This window comes from Petromyzon marinus, chromosome 4 (assembly GCF_048934315.1).
Source record: "Petromyzon marinus isolate PM22_M1 ecotype Great Lakes invasive population chromosome 4, UKy_Petmar_22M1.pri1.0, whole genome shotgun sequence".
NCBI lineage: Eukaryota > Metazoa > Chordata > Hyperoartia > Petromyzontiformes > Petromyzontidae > Petromyzon > Petromyzon marinus.
Window position 1 is genome coordinate 14,082,236 of NC_133670.1, and position 22,945 is coordinate 14,105,180.

Consider the following 22,945-nt stretch of genomic DNA (forward strand, 5'->3'; position numbering starts at 1 on the left):
AGAGTATGGTTAGGACAGTGATATTTTAAAATTTACCTATTTTCAATGAGAAAACATATGCATTTGTGTCTTTCGTTCACATAAAGGCCTGGTCACAAAAGCAACATTTGTGTGGAATAATAACCATTTTCTATACTTTTTAGGCATAAGCAATAAAAAATAACACTTTGTACCCAGGAGCAAAAATTGTTTTCGGGGCCGTCCATAAATGACGTCACGCGATTTTTGACGATTTTTGACCCCCCCCCCTCGTCACACGGCGTCACAAAAAGTCAGACCCCCCCTCAAATATGACGTCACAAAGCTCTGCCCCCCCCCCCCCAAATAAAACATACTTCAAATCGCTTTAAACTATTGCCATTGTAGTGCGTATTGAATGTGACGCTGCACTCTGATGTTGTAGGAGAAAACATTTATTAAAAAGTATATTTAATTAAGTAGAACGTGTTGCCTATATTTATAGTTGCGCATTTTGATGTAACGTCACATTTCTCAACCCCCCCCCTCCCTCGTCACACATCGTCACAAATGTCTGACCCCACCCCATAGGTGCGTGACGTCATTTATGGACGCCCCCTTACATAGTGTAATTATTTGTCTCGCCTTTGTCGGAAGTGCCAGTGCAGTGGTGAAGTCAGCAGTCCACTGCCCTACGAACCCCGGGCAACCCGAGTTAGGAAAACATTTCTGCTCACGACCGAATAAGTGTCGACAATTCCCACCGGTCCTGGGCCTCGCCGAGTTCGACAAAAGCCACAAATGAGTACCTGGCGCGTTGTGTAAACATCGCCACTGGGCAGACAAAGGCGACAGGGCGTGGTGGTGATGTGCCCCCTCCCCACCCCCCCCTTTGTGTGCTGTGTCGGTCTTCATCGGTGGCTACTCGCGAATAGAACTTGCTCCAATAAACTTTGCGTCGGATATACCTGGGGGGGGGGCCTTTGTCTTTATGTACATCTCAAGATAAGAAAGTTCACCTTCTCGAGTAAATGTCGGCATACAAGTCGAGTTAATGGCTCGTTCTGGCCAGAAGGAAGCCGGTACCATGGTCGATGTTACTACTCCCCTATGAGCTTTGTTCTCGGTATAAAAGAATATATAACAATGTTCACCACGCTAGCTAATGTTGTGGCTTCATCGAAACTTCTCCAACCGGCTTCCGATCCCTTTATTTTTAAGAGATGACAAAAGTTTAGTCCCAAAATAAATAAAGTAAAAATGCAGGCAGCAGACAGTGACGGCAGGAGTCTTGAATGTGTGTTGGGGGTGGGGGGGAGGATGGGTGAGATCTTTGGGGTTGCTTCTCACTTTCCGGAGCGTCTTAAAACCCCGAGAATACGGTGGAGTGGGGGGTGGAGGGGAGTGGGAAGGGTGGGGAGAGTGGGGGGAAGGGTGGGGAGAGTGGGGGGAAGAGTGGGGGGAAGGGTGGGGGGAAGGGTGGGGAGAGTGAGGGGGAGGGTGGGGAGAGTGGGGGGAAGGGTGGGGAGAGTGGGGGGAAGGGTGGGGAGAGTGGGGGGAAGGGTGGGGAGAGTGGGGGGAAGGGTGGGAGAGTGGGGGGAAGGGTGGGGGGAAGGGTGGGGAGAGTGGGGGGAAGGGTGAGGAGAGTGGGGGGAAGGGTGGGGAGAGTGGGGGGAAGGGTGGGGAGAGTGGGGGGAAGGGTAGGGAGAGTGGGGGGAAGGGTGGGGAGAGTGGGGGGAAGGGTGGGGGGAAGGGTGGGGAGAGTGGGGGGAAGGGTGGGGAGAGTGGGGGGAAGGGTGGGGAGAGTGGGGGGTAGGGTGGGGGGAAGGGTGGGGAGGAGAGTGGGGGGAAGGGTGGGGAGGAGAGTGGGGGGAAGGGTGGGGAGAGTGGGGGGAAGGGTGGGGAGAGTGGGGGATGGGTGGGGGAGAGTGGGGGGAGAGGGTGGGAGAGTGGGGGGAAGGGTGGGGAGAGTGGGAGGGAGGCGGTCTCCGAGTGCCCTCCCGGACCCCGGGGGGGGGGGGGCGGCGTCACCGCTCCCGAGGCCGGGAAGGACCCCGGCTCAGTGAGCGCCGCGCGGTCCATGGCGAGAGGCGACGCAGCTACCCGGCTCCCTCCTCCATCGTCTGCCCGGCGACCCTTCTAAGTGCAGTCAGTACGTGTGTGTACTTGTGTGTGTGTGCTTGTGTGTGTGCTTGTGTGTGTGTTTGTGTGTGTGTTTGTGTGTGTGCTTGTGTGTTCTTGTGAGTGCTTGTGAGTGTGTGCTTGTGTGTGTGTGCTTGTGTGTACGTGTGTGTGCTTGTGAGAGTGTGTACGTGTGTGTGTGCTTGTGAGAGTGTGTACTCGTGTGTGTGCTTGTGTGTACGTGTGTGTGCTTGTGTGTGTGCTTGTGTGTACGTGTGTGTGCTTGTGAGAGTGTGTACGTGTGTGTGCTTGTGTGTACGTGTGTGTGTGTGGCTTGTGAGAGTGTGTACGTGTGAGTGTGCTTGTGAGAGTGTGTACGTGTGTGTGTGTGCTTGTGAGAGTGTGTAGGTGTGTGAGTTTGCTTGTGAGAGTGTGTACGTGTGTGTGTGTGCTTGTGAGAGTGTGTACGTGTGTGTGTGTGCTTGTGAGAGTGTGTACGTGTGTGTGTGTGCTTGTGAGAGTGTGTACGTGTGTGTGTGTGCTTGTGAGAGTGTGTACGTGTGTGTGTGTGCTTGTGAGAGTGTGTACGTGTGTGTGTGTGCTTGTGAGAGTGTGTACGTGTGTGTGTGTGCTTGTGAGAGTGTGTACGTGTGTGTGTGTGCTTGTGTGTACGTGTGTGTGTGTGCTTGTGAGAGTGTGTACGTGTGTGTGTGTGTGCTTGTGAGAGTGTGTACGTGTGTGTGTGTGCTTGTGTGTACGTGTGTGTGTGTGCTTGTGAGAGTGTGTACGTGTGTGTGTGTGCTTGTGAGAGTGTGTACGTGTGTGTGTGTGCTTGTGAGAGTGTGTACGTGTGTGTGTGTGCTTGTGAGAGTGTGTACGTGTGTGTGTGCTTGTGAGAGTGTGTACGTGTGTGTTGTGCTCGCGCGTCAATCGGCCTTGAATCGTCGTCGCCTCGTGCGGGAGTGTTGCACAATGGACATTGGGAAGGAAGACAAAGGCGGCCGCTCGTCGCGTTTTCCTGCCTCGCCCCAAGCCCTCGTGCGCCGCGTCGGCCTTCAGAGGTGTTCGCGAACAGCACGTGCCCCCAACAAGTTTGTCGCGGGCTACGCGAGTGTGGGGGTAGGCGGGGGTCGATCTTTGTCTTTGTATCAACCCTGACATCGTTCCTGCGGTGCCGCGTGTGTACAACAGCAGCATCGGCGGGGGAGACAAAGACGGCCGCGCGTGGTTTATCCCCCCCCCTGCCACACCACCCCCCCTGCCACACCACCCCCCCTGCCACACCACCCCCCCCCCCTGCCACACCACCCCCCCCTGCCACACCACCCCCCCTACCTGCCACACCACCCGTGTTTAGTGGTCGTGCCGTCGATGTTGCCTCTCGACAGGCCGTGTCGACTTTGCGTGGCGCGCGTGCAGCAGCAGCAGCCAGCAGCACGTGGATTTCCCAGCGCCCTCGCCATTCGCGATCTTAGAGTCCGGGCTCTCCCCCCCGCCCCTCGATCCCCCCCCTCGATCCCCCCCCCCATCCCTCGATCCCCGCCCCTCGATCCCCCCCCATCCCTCGATCCGCCCCCCCATCCCTCGATCCCCCCCATCCCTCGATCCCCCCCATCCCTCGACCCCCCCCCATCCCTCGATCCCCCCCCCCCGTCCCTCGATCCCCCCCCCCGTCCCTCGATCCCCCCCCCCGTCCCTCGATCCCCCCCCCGTCCCTCGATCCCCCCCCCATCCCTCGATCCCCCCCCCCCATCCCTCGATCCCCCCCCCCCCATCCAACTACGAGGTTGATCCACTTGTGGATACCGCACCGATGTCAATGACCCCCCCCCCCACCCCCCGCTTTCCCATCTCTCCAGCGAGACGATTGAGTGTTGTGAACGCGATGACGTTTTCCCGTCATGTCTCTGCTGCAGAGGTTGTACAACCGTGAGCGATCCGGAGTTTGTTGCGTCTCGAACATTGGTGGGAGACGTTACCGACGAGAGGCTTTCAAATGGGATCGGTATTTGCCTCTTTAATTTATCCGTAAGCGTGGTGGGTGAGTGGGTGGGTGGGCAATCTACAAATGGATAACCCTGTATAGTAGACCTCTCAAAGAAGTTCAAAGCTTGTCTTTTCTGCTCCGCTGTGCGAATCTTTTTTTTAAAGTGTGAGACGAAAGTGTGGGTCGTGGAGGGGAGTGTGGATGCACTTCAAAGCAGTGCGCTCGGTGTAGAGCAAACAGCAAGGACGGTGGCACGTAATGTAGTCGTGGTACACACACACTCACTCTCGTGTGGAGGGTGTTGTTCAGCCATACCGGCATCTCCCATGTGTTTCAATAAAAAAAAACATGTTTAGGATGGAAGTGCGTCTTAGAATCTGATTAGTTGCGTCTTACAATCCGGTAGGTACTTTTTAAAAAAAATTATAATTCGGCAGTAGATGCGTGTGATCAGATGAGTTGTGTAACTTGTGTAGCGGTCAGCGCTACGCTGCGCTACGAACCTGGCGACCCGGGTTCGATTCACGCTCACGGCCAACACCACCGGTGACGATTATCCGAACCGGTCCCGGACCTCCCCTAGGTCGACTCAGCCTCAAATGAGTACCTGGTGCGGTGTGTAGTAAACATTGCCACTTGGGACACAAAGGCGGTCGGGCGTGGTGCTGGCCACCCACCCCCTCGTGTACCGTTCCGGCCTTCATAGGTGCTCGCTAACAGCACTTGCCCCTACAGTCAGTTAAGGCTACACGGGGGATCTTTGTTTTTTATATAACTTATTGACACAGGGCATAAGTTTGGAGGCGAGCGAGACTTTTTTTTCCCCGTAACCGGCTTATAACCCACGGAGAATACCCTAACGACGAGGTGGATGGAAGAGAGCACGCCTCCTTGCTCTCTCAACCAAACGACGTCGAAACCTCCTCTACGAGTCGCGACTCAACAGATAAACAATAGCCCACGATGAGAATGATTTATAAACCCGCATCACCGCGCCCACGATTCTGTCGTGTATGCAATGGCCCACGTGTACCCACCCAAAAGGTTTTTTTTTTGTGTGGCGTTTTGTAAGTCGCGTTTTCCACAAAGTTGCATTTTTCAGTCGATTTACGCACGTGTGCAGTGTGACTGCTGCTGTTGGTGTTGACCCCTCGGGTGCTTGCTCACGGCCCTAGCCACTCACTCGGTGTTGTTCACAAAGAAGGCAACAAACACACGGGATGATGTTTGTTGGTGTCTTGTGCCCACGGCTCGGACGGTTTTTTTTTTGGGATCGCGCAACAACAAAAAAGAGCGTACCGTTAAGTTAGTGCCGAAGTTCTGGACGTCTGTCCACGGAAATTAAAGGCGGCAACTTTGCGATGCTTGTGACTACTCTGTAGTTCCCGGGGGGGGGGGGGTCTTATGCCGAGACGCCAAAAACCGTAACGTTCCATCTACGTTGCGTTTCTATTCTGCGCTCTCAAGTAACAAAAACAACATTCCCGTGGCTGATAACTTCTTGGCCAAGCGTTTGTTTATTTGGCAAAAAAATAATAACTAACATTAGTTGCTCCTCGTGGGTCAATGAGACATAGCCATCGCGCCAATACGTTAAAACATTGTCACCCACGCTGCTGTGCTTCGATTTTATTCTTCTGTACACAACTAATCCGATAAGGAAACCCAGGACAGCCTTGGACGTTCTTAAAACGATCCGAGGCATCTTCACATTGCCACCCACACCCGTGGCTGGCTCTTGTTTGGTGTTTTGTTGTTGTTGTTGCAAAAGCTGAGAGAGAGAGGCACGCGGTGGACTTTGGGTTGCCATGGATCGTCGTCGTCTCTTCGTGGGGTGGTGGGGGAGTTTGTCTCTGGGATAAAAGCCCTTGGAAGCACAAACATCTGGACCTTGAATGCACGCAGCGAGCCAATTAACATTAATTAGCGGCTGTTGCTACATATTCTAAGCGGGGCTGAACATGTTAATTGCGTTAAGTCCCCAATTCTAATTATATCGCCAACACTTTTATTGGCCTTTGTTGGGTTTTTTTCCCCCCCTCGCGTAAATAAAGTATCACCGATAGTGACCTTGTCGTGTACCGCAATTAAAATGCACGGTCCATACGGATTAAATTATGTAGGGTATAATTAATTCACTTCCGTGCTTGGAATAAACAAAAAAAATAAGACTTTAACGTGGAGGGAACAATGTTTGCGACGTTTTGGTGGGGGGTGGGGGGGTTTGTGTACTCCGTGACCTCCTCCCCAGGAGGCGACCGTGTGATTGAAGTTTACGTGTGCGCTAAACCAGCTGTGTGCATTGTGGTTCTAAATAAATTACGCAAGGAATCGTCACGACTGTATTCAGTGTAGGAGCATTAATCCATCGTATCTTAATGTGTTTCATGTCCACCAATATGGCGTGCCGTGCCCGCCGATATTGATTATTGAGTTGTCTTGACTGCTTTTTTATCAGCGCATTTATTGGTGACGGATTTACCGATTCATTATGTAGGGGACTTATGGATGTGCATTCCTCTTTGGGAGTGCCTCGCATGCCAATCATTGATGCAGATAATGGTGTGCAAACCTCTTGACTGCCGTCTAATGTGCAGTCTAAAGTGCTTGTATACACAGATCGTTTCGGAAGATAACTCGGGATGTCTTATTCAAGTTGTAACTCTTGTGGCGGGAATGTGTACAAGCTGGATATTGTCGACTGATAAACACCCTTGTGAGGTCAGAAGACAGCCCAGAGGATTTTCTGTGCCACACATGTCAGCTGACGGCACATCACAGCATCTTTAAATTCAGTTAAACCACCCCGGCTTTCTACGTGAAAATAATTAAATAATGGGCCGCCGCCGAGGGCACAGACTTAAACTAAAACTTTATTTTACCAGGTAAGGCCCACTGAGCTATGTGGCTTTTTTGTTGTTGCAAGAAACGAACCTGGCCACAAATGATAGCCCTACGAATTGGCTTATGACGTGGAAATGTATACCAGCCAAATACTCTGAACGTTCCTTCGTTTATCAGTCCGCGTGTCCTGGTGAGGGTCGCGTCGGGCAGCATGTTGAGTAGGTAGGTCCAGACCTCCCTTTCGCTTGTGACAGACTTGAGCTTTTCTTGGGGGAATTCCCAGGCGTTACCAGGCCAGATGAGCGGCATAGTCCCGCCAGCGTGTCCTGTTGCCGGCCCCCGGGGGTCTTTTAAACGCATTATTCTGGAGGGCTCGGATAAAAATCCACGGGGAGAGAGACATGCAAACTCCAAATATACAGGCGCCAGGCTCGGGATCGAATTCATGGCCTCGTACCAAGCGAGGTTGTTAACATCACGCCAAAGGGGCTGCAGTGCAAGCACACGCGCACAGCAGGCGGCAGCATCATTTGTTGCCGTCTGTGCTCCAGCTCTCTCTGCTAATGTAGTTTTATCTCTTTGCCCTCTATTCCGCAGATGTTTTGTCTTTCTAATTATTTTGGTGTTTTTGTGTTTTGCTCTCCGTTTCCGCTGGTTTTTTTTTTAACCTCCTTTGCTTTTTTTTGGCGTCCGTTGATTTGTTTGCCTCGCTTGCTTTTGTGTTTACAACTTGTTCAGAGGATGTCAACGCACCTGAACCTTCTGTACATAACTACACAGTACAGTGCAATACAAAACACACTAAATATAGGTCAGCAGTTGTTTCGTTTGTGATATGTATTTTCTTCCATAGTGTTTTGGGTGGCGTAAATGTCAAAAAAAATTATTAGTGCGTTTTTTATTCAAGCTGGGGTTTACGGGTTTGTTGGTAAATTATTACATTGAAATCTTCCCCCATCTTTTGCAGTGTGCTGTGATGGCATTGAAGAATGTTTGTACAACACATAATGTGCATCTGTTGTTATGGAGCGGTGGTGCAGTTGGTTCGAGCACCGCGCTTAAAACCTGGCAACTTATGTTCGATTCCCAGCCACAGCTCATATCTTAACCAGTCGTGACCATCATGGGACCTCCTTTGCCAATACCAAAATACGAGAATAGGTTTTCCCTTTTTTTCTGGCAACAAAACAGGTATTAAGATTTTGATTTAAAGCTTTCGTGACTGCAGTAATTCATATTCTTAGTTTTATATATATTTTATATATATTTTATTATTTTGTTGTTTCTCTTCAACGTGACTTTACCGAAAAAACTAAGAATATGAATAGGTATTAAGATGTTAAAACACCAAACTGAAACCTTTTACAAGGAATCATGTGTGCATTAACCACAATACTTGTGGTCAGAATGCCAAAAAAACACACTGATAATATATGCATTGTCTTTGAAACTGATTGGTCCACACCAGAGACAGCTTTCTTTCGAGCCTAGTCTCAAGCGGTGTCAGACCAGAGGACGCCTAAAGGCATACAGCACAAAGACAATTCACTATCAGAGTAATGAGAGCTCGGGGTGAACAGCTACATCATGGGGGACCTCCTTTGCCAGTACCAAAATATGAGAATATGGTTTCCCCGTTTTTCTGGTAACAAAACAGGTGTTAAGATGATTCCTTGTAAAAGGTTTTAGTTTGGTTTTGACATTTTAACACTCTTCTTTGGTTCTTTCGGTAAAGTCACGTAGAATGAGAATAAAATAATAAATTGATAAAATAGAGAATATTATTGTGTTATTTTATCAATTTATTATTCTATTCTCATTATACGTGACTTTACCGAAAGAACCAAAGAAGATGAATCATTGCAGTCACGAAAGCTTTAAATCGAAATCTTAACACCTGTTTTGTTGCCATAAAAAAGGGGAAAACCTATTCTCAGTCGTGACCACTCCCTTTCACCATTGCACACGGACTGGCACGGTGTTGTTGTGGGGAGGCCATCAACTAGCTGTGGGTTGACAAATAACTTTTATTTTTACATATACATCAGGTTTAATAAAAGTCATACTTTGTTCAATAATAGCTTAAGTAAAGCACTATTCAGCACAAGGTAGCGTAGACAAGGAACCTAAAGGTTAGTTGTGTTTTCACATGCATTTGCATCCCCTGGTATTGCAATTCTGCATGGCAGGGCACTGGCAGGACCAAATCAGGGCTGTGCTCTTGTAGACTCTTGAGATCCCATTGTTAAATTGGCAATTACCCCTTTTTGTGCATTGTTGCGCTTTGAAAATAATTAGATACTTAACTGTGTGGTGTATGTTGATGCTGAGCATGCCCTAGGCACCGCCATACATTTTCAATGCCATCCCACAGATATTCTAATTCTGTGGCATTACATTCCCAGAAAGGGTGAGTAAGCTGCAGATGGTCCAGCGTTTTTTTTTCCCTCAGCGTTTCACGGTTCATCATTGTATCACGTTTGCCATGCATACTGATTCTCATGTATAAACCATGCGCATGTTTTCCTGCTTAACAAACAGAATTTCATTTTCACACAACAACTTGCCCGCTGCTTCCCATGTGGCCAACCCTTATCCGCAAAGGAGTTTAGGCAACAATTACAACAGCTTGCAATGTTTAGGCTCCTCTCATTCGTCATTTGCATTTTAAACCCCTTTGAAATTACACACAGATATATGGCCAACAGACAATTCATTACATGCCGTTACTAAGCTTGGAGGGATTGCGGGAGTATTGGCCTGTTGAGAAGTACAAATTTGAACATGAACCAATTGTCTTGCTTGTCCACAGGTGAGGGTGATCAGGCACCCAGTCTGAACACAGACCATGAAGGAGCTATTCCAGCGCAGTCCACTCGTAATGCTTCTTGTTGATTGGTGAACGAGCTTTGTTGTTGGCCTCTGATAAATGTAATAGCGAAGCGTCCTTTAAAACCCACGCAAATATATTCCAGATTTATCTGGGAATGGTGCACACAAGGAAGATGGGTTCTAATACAGCAGTGCGATTCTAAGAAAGGCATCACAAATCCCGCCCAGGTTAAAATCACATATTACAGTAAGAATAGCATGTTTGTGGTTGGCAAATTATTTTGGCAGATTGTTGTCCCATTTAATTCTGGAGTCAATGCCATTGCTTCACTGGCAGGAACTGCTGTTGGTCTTGGTAATTATACCACTCAAGTTCCTTCATAAGTACACAGAAACAGCAGCAATAAGAATTGCAGTGACTTAGTTCAGAATTATTACTTTGTCTGAGAAGGTAGTGTGAATGCTGATACTTTACCCAGGAAACATGGAAGACATTCTGGGTCATTTAAATGTTCGATACATTGTTAGCTTTGCGGTTGCCTGCTGTTTTGAAGATCCAAACTCTGCTGTGTAAATATTTTAACGGACTTCCACATGAGAAATTCAATTTATTGTTGTTTCTTTCTAAAGAGAAACATTTAAGAAACATGTGATATAAATCACAAAAACGTGTTCTAAATGGCTTGTACAAGTTTTGTGGGTAGTTTGGTAAACGTAATATCCATAGGATAACAAAGATGGTCACTGGATTGTGCGCTTGAAGATGCTCTTCTGCGGCCTTCAGGAACGCTCGTCCTTTCGATATTAGGAAACCACTGGAGCTATGTACTTTTAAATCTCGATTGAAAACTATTTTCTTTAGAACTGATTTTGTCTTCATTTGGTTGTCCTTGACACGCACCTCCGATTGGCACGATTCGCTGCGTTGGGTGTGAAAGAAGTTCAACATACATAAATGTGAGTTTTGTGAACATTGATTTTCATATAAACTTGTTTAAACGTTTAAAAAATACAGTACATCCTAAACGCGCCTTAAGTTATTAACTTTGTTATATATATGGGGCCAAAGGTCTGTTCCTTCATTTAATTTTCCCACAAGTTTGTACATTCTTGGCACGAGCAACATGATCCATGCCAAGAATGGTTTATTATTAGGATCGAGTGCTCCTCCCATTCTTTTAACCTGGAAAATGTTCAGATTTCCTGCAGTCGGTAACCATCTGCGGAACAATGTAATTTCAGCAAGTTTAACACAACGTAACAACCAAACGGACAATGCAACCACAATCTCCCAGGGAGCCCTCAAGAATGTAAAAAGAAAGCAGGCTTTTGTTTGAGTTGCTCTTGCGGTATAGTACTGGGTGCTCCGTAATTCACATTCGCATGTGTTGAGAGCAGTACCTATCAGACTGGATTAAACGTGCCGTGTGTGTTACTGTATTGTGTGTTTTTTTCATGTTCATTGCAATCTGCGCTTTCACTAATCTTTATCTTAAGCTAATTCTGGCGCTGTGTTTCACATCGCAGTAAAGAGTGGCGCCCGCGTCATCAACCAATGATAAACCGGCAACGCTTGCTTTGTTGTAAGATAAAGCTGCTGTGGTCTTTTTTTGTTGCGCAGTGTGCAGTTGTAGTATTCGTACCGTTTTTTCATCATGTTCAGTGCTTTTTTGGGGCACGCATTCCTATATATTCATATGACGTTTACCAGGCATTACCAAAGATTTAACTACAAGATAACTATTATATGTAATCCTATTACCTTCGACTCCAATTAGCTCCATGCTGTCTACTATCCGTGGGTTTTTTTTCCCATGGATAAGTGAATTACATTTGCAGATCACCCCTGGTCCCTCGAACTACTGTGTCATTTGTCACGCAGTTCAGCTTGGCTCCTGGATGCTGAATGCGTTGGATTTTGATGGTGGAGGAAATCTTTTCCCATGTTCCCTACCAGTTAAGGCCCACTGAGCTACAAAGTTTTTATTTTCAGAAGCGACCTGGCCGCAAATGATAGCTCAACAAACTGGCTTATGTGGACATTTATAGCAGCCAAAAACTGTAAACGTATAAATCTTGACTTAAAGCTTTCGTGACTGCAGGAATTCATATTATTTGGGTCTTTCGTAGCTGGGTTCAAAGAAAATAACAAAAATAACAAACTACGACGTTTCGATCGCAACGCAAGCGGTCGTCATCAGGCTGAAAAAAAGAGGGTAAAGCTGCTGAGGCAGGCTGCTTTAAAGGTTTCAAATGGGTGTAGCCCAAGGGTCCTAAACCAAGTGGGCGGGGATATTGATATTAATGTGAGAGATTAGCGTGTTAATGGCAGATTGGAGGGCGACCTCCACAACGAGCGTGCAGAGGGGTGGCTCTGTTAATGTGGACCAAAGATCGCGCAGCCGCAGCCACGTCGGCGCACGAGAGGTGGCTGTGATGCTCGTTATATGCGGCTCTCTGATTTTACATCAACAGGTAAAATTTCTCGGCCACCTCGTGCGCCGACGTGGATGCGGCTCTGCGATCTTACATTGCATGCTCATTTCTCTCCCGCCCACTTCGTTTATGACCCTTGGGCTGCACCCATTTCAAACCTTTAAAACAGTCTGCCTCAGCAGCTTTCCTCTCTTCTTCGGCCTGATGACGACCAGCTTGCGTTGCGATCGAAACGTCGTAGTTTTTTTTGTTATTTTCTTTGAACCTATCTACGTGGCTCTCCCGAAAAACCCAAAGAATAACTGTAAACGTATGTTTCTACATTTTGGAGGGAAACCTCGGATAAAAATCGACGAGGAGAATATGCAAACCCAAAAAAACACAGCGGTCAGGGTCGGGGTAGAACCCACGACATCCTGCATACCAGGTGAGGTAGTTAACGTCTCGCTCCTGTGGCACCCATGTGAACTGCAATCGCTACATTTCTATTTCAACCATTGTAGTAATTTGGTGACAGCTTGTGTATATATACGGTACTGTACGTGGAAGCAAAAGTTCAGCTTAAGGTCAGACCGAAAGCACTAGCACAGCACGTCCTGTGTGGACGAACAAAAAATTTCTGTGCTCGCCAAACAGGAATTTCCTGCAAATGGTGCAAACGGACTTCCTGAGTATGCTGGCCACCAAACATCCCCAGCACCTGCATGCAAGTGATGGAAATTATTGATGGCTGTGCGACCCATTTTTACTTGCAAACAAATATCATATCTTGATGATGAAGCATGTACAATGATACATGAGCCACTTTGCTTCCATGCCTTTCTGCTGAGATGGGAGTGGAAGTGATTTCAGTCGGTGGGGTCGAGTGCCCGAGAGAAGGCAGGCGCACCGAGAAGAGTAAAGGCCAGCCGAATATAGATATTCAACTTTGATCTCCACGTGGAACCCCCCCCCACACACACGCAGTCTGTGCGGCTGGGGTGGGGGGGGTATGCTTTGGTGAAAGCTTCCCTTCGGCTTGTTTTGATCGGCTAAGTGGTATTTACTGTACTCTACCAAGGATAATCGTTGCAGTCTCCTACACTTTGTAGCTGTTGAGAGTTAAAGAGGGCAAATATGAACATATTAACCAAATGATAAAGTGATGTTACGTACTGTGGAGTGTATTGGGATCTCGCAGGATGTTGTGATGCACTTAAGCGTCCACGGCACACACGGAGGGTGTAACCTCCACCCCCTCCCACCCGACCAGTGGCTGAGCAATTCAGATGTTCTCCTTTCTGGCAGTGTTATTCATTGCCACCTTTGAGGGGCAGGAGAATGGCAACTCTGCGAGGCTAATTAGAGCCAGAGAAGAAGAGGAGAGGGCCTGTTTGTTTACATGCGTGGCACGCCGTCACCATCTCAGTCCCTGAAAGACGCGCACTAACTAGACTCGAAATGACTGCTGCGGCGCATTCGATATCTTAAGTGTGTCTGGAGATCATGAATCTTGACTAAGTAGTGGATGACTAATAGTTGATTAGTTTAAACCATCTGCTCAAAAGTGGCACACGATCGTCTCGTGGTATAGCTGTGTGTTTATTTTTTTCAGATGCGTTTTTACGTGCAGTTGATTAATGACAAATTGTGTTGGTGTATGAATGTAATCTTTGGGTTTTGGCCAAGCTTCATAAACTGCCAAAGACATGGGGATAAATTATGTGGCTTTTAATGTTATGATATTACGTAATTAGTTTGTTTTAAAAGAAAATATATAGTCTGTAGCACTTAGATTAGTATTACAACTGCTGTATAGCAATACATTACAATTTTTTGCATTTATTTATGAGATGTAAAAAAATTACCTCATGATTTTCAAAGGAGACATGTTGATGTTTCTTTTCTAATTACAATATTAAAATAACCCGTAATGCTTAAATTGCTCTTGCACTTGTAATGCGGTTTCATAACGGCTTATATGTAGTGGAATAAGTAGTATCACATGTGGTTATTCAAGTACCGTAGATTAAAAAAAAAATCGTTGAGAGTGGTAATTTATGTTGTGGGTGGTAGGTGGCTCATTCGGTTTTCAGTGGCGTGTCTGCGTCTGCTCTCTCTAACCCCCTCCCCATTCGCAGAAAATCTAAGCTCTCTTTGGGTGGCAATTCCGAGCGTTACATTTTCCCGATCAAGGCGATTATAGTCTGCGGTCAAGCGTAAAACCCAAGCAGGGTGGCGACCCCGTTTTGCAAAGGCCCTGAGACGTAATAGCGTCTAGCCTGTGGCGATAACGCTGAGGGCTCCTACACTTCCCCACCCCCCTGGTCCTCAGTGACACTTTCGCTCGCTGGCTGGCACGCGACTTCGTTTTGGATAATGCACTGATTTGTAGATTGTGAGCAGTGATGGGGGGGGGTGGGGAGTCGCTGCTTTTATTTCATAAATTCGCCGTATCATCTCGTGTTCGTTATCACATCGTGGCTCCTTCGCATTATTTTATTGGGTGCTTGAAAATCGGATGAGTTTTCCCTACGCTGGGAAATATCGGCATGGACTCATAAATGCCGTTACCAAGTTTACCGCACGTGTGGTTCTAAGCTTTTTGGGTAGAATGGACGACGCTGGCTTTATAGGCAGCTAATTTACCCGACAAGAGTTGTCCCAACACGAACCCAAATTCAAAGCAAAACCTCACCGCTGACCTCAGACAGAGCCTCAGTCGGACCGTCGACAGTGGACGCAGAAATGACCCACGTAAAAGATGGAAATGTGACAAGTCTGAAAGGCTTCCTTTACAATGGCACTTGATCATACTTTCATACTGGCAAAAAAGGTCCCATTTTGTAGCTGCTCACCCCGAGCTATAAATGTTCTGTTGGTGGCATTGTCTTTGTGCTGTTCGCTCTTTGAGGTTATCTAGTCTGACACTGGTGAGTCTGGGCCCTAAAGAACACTGTCTCTGGTGTAAGCCAATCAGTTTCAAAGACAATGCATATATAATTATATAATCAGAGCATGTTTGTTTTGCATGGTCACCACAAGTACTGTGTGTGGTTAGTGTGAACTTGATTCCTTGCTAAAGGTTTCTATTTTGTGTTTGAACATCTTAACACCTGTTTTATTGCCAGTAAGGGTAAAACCTGTTCTTATTTTTTTATATTCTTATTTTTTCATACTATGATCATATATTATTTTGTAAAAAAAAATGCTTCTATGGTGCTTACATGTGTTTTTGCCCTTGATTGTTGCACTTAAATTGCCGACACTTAATTTTATTTTTCAACTGTGATTCCTCTTTTTGTCCAGTAAAGCTATGTACAGAGGGAAAAAAGTATTTGATCCCCTGCTGATTTTGTATGTTTGCCCATTGACAAAGAAATTATCAGTCTATAATTTTAATGGTAGGTTTATTTGAACAGTGAGAGACAGAATAACAACAACAAAATCCAGAAAAACGCATATCAAAAATGTTATGAATTGATTTGCATTTTAATGAGGGAAATAAGTATTTGACCCCCTCTCAATCAGAAAGATTTCTGGCTCTCAGGTGTCGTTTATACAGGTAACGAGCTGAGATTAGGAGCACACTTTTAAAGGGAGTTCTCCTAATATCAGCTTGTTACCTGTATAAAAAGCACCTGTCCACAGAAGCAATCAATCAATCAGATTCCAAACTCACCACCATGGCCAAGACCAAAGAGCTCCCCAAGGATGTCAGGGACAAGATTGTAGACCTACACAAGGCTGGAATGGGCTACAAGACCATTGCCAAGCAGCTTGGTGATAAGGTGACAACAGTTGGTGCGATTATTCGCAAACGGAAGAAACACAAAAGAACTTCAATCTCCCTCGGCCTGGGGCTCCATGCAAGATCTTACCTCGTGGAGTTGCAGTGATCATGAGAACGGTGAGGAATCAGCCCAGAACTACACGGGAAGATCTTGTCAATGATCTCAAGGCAGCTGGGACCATAGTCACCAAGAAAACAATTGGTAACACACTACACCGTGAAGGACTGAAATCCTGCAGCGCCTGCAAGGTCCCCCTGCTCAAGAAAGCACATATACATGCCCGTCTGAAGTTTGCCAATGAAGATCTGAATGATTCAGAGGACAATTGGGTGAAAGTGTTGTGGTGGGATGAGACCAAAATGGAGCTCTTTGGTATCATCTCAACTTGCCGTGTTTGGAGGAGGAGGGGAATGCTGCCTATGACCCCAAGAACACCATCCCCACCGTCAAACATGGAGGTGGAAACATTATGCTTTGGGGGTGTTTTTTCTGATAAGGGGACCGGACAACTTCACCGCATCAAAGGGACGATGGACGGGACCATGTACCGTCAAATCTTGGGTGAGAACCTCCTTCCCTCAGCCAGGGCATTGAAAATAGGTCGTGGATGGATGTCCAGCATGACAATGACCCAAAACACACGGCCAAGGCAACAAAGGAGTGGCTCAAGAAGAAGCACATTAAGGTCCTGGAGTGGCCTAGCCAGTCTCCAGACCTTAATCTCATAGAAAATCTGTGGAGGGAGCTGAAGGTTCGAGTTTCCAAACGTCAGCCTCGAAACCTTAATGACTTGGAGAAGATCTGCAAAGAGGAGTGGGACAAAATCCCTCCTGAGATGTGTGCAAACCTGGTGGCCAACTACAAGAAACGTCTGACCTGTGTGATTTCCAACAAGGGTTTTGCCACCAAGTACTAAGTCATGTTTTGCAGAGGGGTCAAATACTTATTTCCCTCATTAAAATGCAAATTAATTCATAACATTTTTAACATGCGTTTTTCTGGATTTTTGTTGTTATTCTGTCTCTCACTGTTCAAATAAATCTACCATTAAAATTATAGACTGATCATTTCTTTATCAGTGGGCAAACGTACATTATCAGCAGGGGATCAAATATTTTTTTTCCCTCACTGTACATGTCACTCCGCATATTTCGTTGCAGTGCTTCTAAAATCTAACAGTGTCAGAGTTGTAAGCATTTGTTAATTTGTGATCAGCTGATAAATGTGTAATGTTGAAACGTTTGCCACAAAGTTAAAGCTGTTGGAAGTCTCAAGCGAAACCTTAGGAAGTGCAATGCTTGGACATAAAACAATTCTTCTTTTGATGCACAACATATTATCAACTGAAGCGCCTAAATAATTGACAAATGGCACATACCATTTCATCAAAAGCATTCTGCCTTCTTCGAGCAATGACTGTAGATAAAGTAAACACTGAAATTGGTGGGTTTTTTGCCAAATGCACGTTTTATCTCACAGGAAGCTGTTGTTGATGTTTGAAACTCCGCAAGAGATAAATGGCAACCACCATGAAGTATTGTTGTATTGGAGTGGCAAATCAGATGGGTCACTGTTGAAAATATTAAGTCTTGAAGAGCATCGACCGTGTAGGCACATATGTTTCCCGGGCATGCACTGTGAAATCGTTTTGTTTTTTCGTCGCCATGGAGTTTCAGTCCCGTGGTTCTATTGCTTTTTTGCAAGTATACTCATTGAGATATTATTGTGCCCCAATCCCAGCAACCATAACCATGCGAAACAAGCGTTGTGTTAAGCAGGCGTACCTGCTGAGCAGTGAAGGGACTGCTGCGCTACTTGGCCGTGTGACAGAGAGTCAGAAAAATAAAGTGCCCGTTTTCTTCTCGATTTACTTTTGTTAACCATTTGCATGAAACGTAATGTAATACAGTACGGTGTTGTACATATTTTGTACGTTGAATATTAGAACGAAATGTACATGTTATAATTTGTATTATTTTGCACTAAAGTGAAATTTTTGTTTAATTGCCTTTGTTCACTTTTGTTTGTACATTTGGCGTTTGTAAAAAAAAAAATCTTACATTTAAAGTGTTGTGTAAACTCAGTTTCTTTGTTATTGTGCAAGGTTTATTACGTCTCTCCTGTTTGTTTATTTTTTTCAAATTGTTAGTTTTTTTATGCACTGCTTTTGCTTCAAATTTTACAACAAGAAACCTTATCCAGAAAATATATCTCGCTTGCAAATGCAGTTGATGCATTTCCTCGTTTGATTTGTAGAAGAAGAAGAATTTTAAAAAAAGTCCCCTCTGTTAAAGGGCAGCAGCAAAGACGATGCTCGTAAAAAAAATATTTCATAATGTGATCTGAACAGATGAAAATCAACTTCGCGTTTAACATTTTGGCGGGGCCTTGTGCCTTCGTGGGCCTTGAGATCATGGGATGTGTGCCGCTTTGTATTCTGGGAAGCTGGGCGTGACCCCCCCCCCACACCCCAGTGGGTTGCGGGGGGGGGTCAAGTCGGACTTCGGGAATGGGACTTGAGCTTTGGTGTGACTCACAGGAATTAACGGCAACAGCAAGGAGGCAGCGGCTCTCCCAGCATGTGGGCAGACTCTGGCTTTTCCCCTATTGCACCGCTGATTGAAAAAAATCTAAAGGCTTTAATGCCCCCTTTGTTCAACGCTCAATTAATATGTAAAGTTGTTAACCCGCAGATGGGCTTCTTGCCCAAAGGAGTCCTCTGATCTTTCTAACATGGCAGGAAAGAGCACAGAGACTCGTGTGTGCAGCGGAGAGGAAATATGGTGTTGCTCTTCTGCGTACCCCAATTATTTAAATCCATTACCGTGTACACGTTAGTCCTGTGTAAAACCTCGTAATGGAATTTCACATTTGATCTCAGCTTTTATGAAGGAGGATCATTAGTCCAGTAATTAGAATCCCGGATGTTAATGGGTAAAGGTAATTAATTGACACATCACTTGAATGAATAATAGTGGGCAGTGCACTCATAGCTGGGATGTTTGTTTACAGTATTTCTAATAATTTTAATTTAAAGATAATTTTGTTATACTTCACCGTACATGTATCATCCTTCCACCATGTACACATGGAACGTTGGGCCAACCTTCCAACCCGCATGCAAACGTTGGGCCAACGTTGGCATGTGTGCTGGCGTAGCCGCCATGGCTTTAATACAGTGAAAAGGCTGGGTTTTTTTTAATATTTAAGCATGCGTCAGCTTTTAGACTGCTGCTCTTTTGTGTTTTGGGCTTTTCCTGCCCCACGCCCTCCGCCCACGAGCTTCTCCAAGACCAAGCAGATGGATGGGCTTGATAACCGTGGCTCCACCGCAGCCACCACATACCCAGGGCGCACATTGTGTGCCAAATGGATGACTTCCGATAGCCCACCCCCAGACTCGCAGTGCGTCTTGTTTATTCCGAAATGCCTTGTGAGCTATTAAAATAGCTTGAACGATGCGACCCAAACAACCAAACACAAATTTTCCCCATTTTCACATTTTCGTGGGTTTGTTTTCGTGAATTGGAAGTGCAGTGTACAAACATGATTATTTCCCCCTTCACTGCGATCATACATTTGTCTTTATGTAGCTGTTAACGTAAACCGTTTGACAAAACATTCCTGGCGTGTGTGGTGCGCTCTGATTTGTGGTCTTTAAATAGAAGTTTGCTGCCACCTCCTGGAGGCTTTGGGGTATTTTTTTAACTGCGGTAAAATCAATATTGTCCAGAAAACTTCGCCAACAGATTGGTCAATAACACTGTTGCCTTAAAAGAGAAAAAAAATGTAACAGGCGACGTTTCAGGAAACGACCCTTAATAACACTTAAGCGAGGGCTTTTGCCCGAAATGTGGCCTGTTATATGTTTTTCCTTGTATGGCTGTGTCGGCTATAGAATGTCGAGGTGATTAATAATGTCGGCTTATAATGACATCATGCTCCGGATATATCACTTGTGCCCAATATTTCAGGGATGACATGGCACTGGAAGAACTGCTTATTGAACACGTTATTTGGTGATGCTCCATTGGCAGTGATGCACAAGCACAATTAACAAAGAACACAACACGCTTGTCAACAACATTACCTTAAATTAAATAGATAGTTGGTGGTGTTTTGGGAAATGGCCCGATGATTAATGGACACATTGTGATGAGTCCTATGAAGAAATGGCCATTTCCTGAAATGTCACCTGTTCTTTGTGTTTTTCTTTTAAGGCAGTGTTGTTGGCAAGTGTGAGTTTTTATACTAAACATGGCTCTGTTGAATTGCTGATGTTTAGCTTTTTTCCTGTACAGTCGTCTCAGGGCACCACGGTGGCGAGATGTTAACTACCTCACCTGGTATGCAGGAGGTCATGGGTTTTATCCTGATCCTGACGCCTGTAAATTTGAAATTTGCATGTTCTCCCCATCCGTGGTCGTGTGGATTTTTCTCAAGGTCCTCTGGTTTTTCCCTCCACATTTGCATAAAAAAATTGACCCTGCTTATTATTGCCATTTTTACCATTACTATTTACTATCAATCACATTGGATGGTGAAATCAGGTAAGGATTTTTTTTTAAAGCTTACACATGAGCAGTGAGCTGGACTGGTTATAGGAAATGTTCATACTACCAAACCACAGTACACTTCGACAACAATTCAGCAGAATAAGTGGGAACCTGTACATTTCTAAATTGAGTACACATGTGTTGATAATGATAAAATCTGGAAAAATGAAGTGATTCCATCGCGAAACAGCCAGTGGTGGCTCAGTGCTGTGATGCACACCTGTAAGCTATGAACTTGGAGGCAGGGTTGGCGGATCACAATGAGATCATTCAAAAGAGACACCACCCTGCACAGGCATTGAGATACCTGTATATGGCAGAAATGCAAGTAGATTAGTACCCGATCTGTGAGTTTATTATTTTTCCAATATTTTTACTGTTTTATTCCGAAAGCAAGAGTACTGCAGAAGTACTTGGCTATCACATTTCTGCGTCAATGCTGTGGTGATATTAATGGGGGTTAACTTTGTGTTATCAACCAGGAAGTATTAGATACCATAATTAGCGTGTATAATGGTCCTGGGATACATACGACAGATATATGAAAATATCACCTTTAACTGCGCCTTCAAATAACAACATCCGTATGTACATGTAATAAAAAACGCATTTATTAAACTACATTCAGTTAAGTAATTGCAAATGCTTACATAATTAATCACCAGTCATAGAGGAATTGTTATGTAGGAATATTGTTGCTGTGCATTGAGAGAAACCGTCCCTATTTGTCCAATTCACAGTGGCTCAATTGCCACTACTGTTAATGGTACAAATCACCAAAACGATGCGTTTTGGCATTGATTCGAAGAAGAAATTGCTGTACACATTTCCAAATATTATACAAGTTCAAGTCAATTCCTTGGAACGCGTGATGATATATGTTTGCAGTATTTGCATCTTCCAGAGGAGGGAATAATAAATGTTGGTCTCTAAACAAATTTTTAATGATTCTTACAGCAAAACCGGCATGCATTTGAAAGGGCATGAATCTCGTCGATTAGTTTAACCACATTGCCATATATCTTAGATTGTTTTGTTTATTCATATGTTTACACATGGCTAGGCAAGAGAGACCAGCATGTACTATAACAACTCTTTATAATTAGAGACTTGGGAATTACAGGGATTCAAACTCTGGACTGGCATTTGCAGGACCATCCTTCCACGGATCAGCAAACGCTTATCTGCCTGTCATTTGTAAAGGCGTTTATTGCAGAATTGTTGGCGCAGTCACCTGATTAACTACGTGATTCAACTGAAAAACTGGGAAGTCTGAGATTATTTAAATGCATTACACTCTGACTGAAACACTTTAAATAATGAATACCAATTTCTGTAGACATGTAATTTACCAATGCGGTAATTTCAATGGAATCCTAAGAATAAAGACTTCTCATTGATTTTATTTAAAGTGAATCTTAAAGCGTTTGAAACTGATTTGGTGTAGTTTTCAGATATATTGGTGAATGATATAAGTTTTCAATATAGTCGGTGACCTTATCATTGGTATTAGGTAAGAGGTGTGGTCTTTACTTATTAAAATGCCTGTGCTCACTCTTTGGGTCTTTCGGTAAAGTCCCGTAGATAGGTTCAAAGAAAAGAACAAAAAACTGCGACGTTTCGCTTGCGTTGCGATCGAAACGTCGTCGTTTTTTCTTATTTTCTTTGAACCTATCTACTTGACTTTACCGAAAGACCCAAAGAATATTAATTCCTGCAGTCACGAATGCTTCAAGTCAAGATGCCTGTGCTCATTTGGGTTGTTATAATCTCCCGGGTCTCCCTTTATGAAATGCCTACTTGCCATCTCAGCTGCTACAGTAAGTCGGAATCTCTTCAATCGGTGACGAACAAAGCCGTGTTGGCGTGTGTTTGATGGTTTCACTCGGCGTCTGTTGCAGGTTGTGATGATGATGGCACTGGCTGTGACGCTGTTTGGTGCCCTTATTGCTTTGGCCGGATCTGCAACCTCTCTTCCCAGTGAGTTTCCCCTGGCTTTAACTGTCGTTTCTGTATTTACAATTGACATTGTCCGTACTAGCATGAAGCATTTGTTGTACCTTTGTCTTTCCTCAAATTATATTCCAGTCACACAATAGGGTCATGAGATTACGATATGTCCATTGAGATCTATATTTGTTTGTGCAGTGGTTGGTGACCATCGCCTTTCTCCGAAGGAGATCCCAGTTTAACCTATGGCGACTGCCCAAGGATTTCAGCAGTGATTGCTTCGTGTTTTTGAGCCAACCGGCTACCATTTGGCACTCCTCTTCCTTGGTTGTCAGCTGTGCGCTGACACTGGTGACAATATTTCTAGTTCCAGGAATGTAATGAAGAAATACCTTGTTATTCAACATGAAACTGATAGTACTATTACTATAATATAGTTAAATGGGAAATTTCACGGCGATAAAATTACAAGACTACTTTAAATTCAA

At 45.2% G+C, this 22,945-nt stretch overlaps 1 protein-coding gene across 3 annotated transcripts in view; it reads left to right on the forward strand.

Moving 5' to 3' along the window:
* The first annotated feature begins 1,975 nt into the window (after positions 1–1,975).
* The window catches only part of ACVR1 (activin A receptor type 1), a 40,238-nt gene continuing 19,268 nt past the window's right edge, over positions 1,976–22,945 (forward strand). The window contains exons 1-2 of one of the 3 annotated variants that reach the window (XM_032946083.2): positions 1,976–2,106; positions 22,409–22,487. In XM_032946083.2, coding sequence (XP_032801974.1) covers positions 22,415–22,487 — 73 coding nt within the window. In that variant the 5' untranslated portion in view covers positions 1,976–2,106; positions 22,409–22,414. Of the gene's footprint in view, positions 2,111–2,986; positions 3,141–22,408; positions 22,488–22,945 lie in introns of those variants that run through there. The other 2 variants (XM_032946082.2, XM_076057617.1) reach the window with 2 other exon arrangements.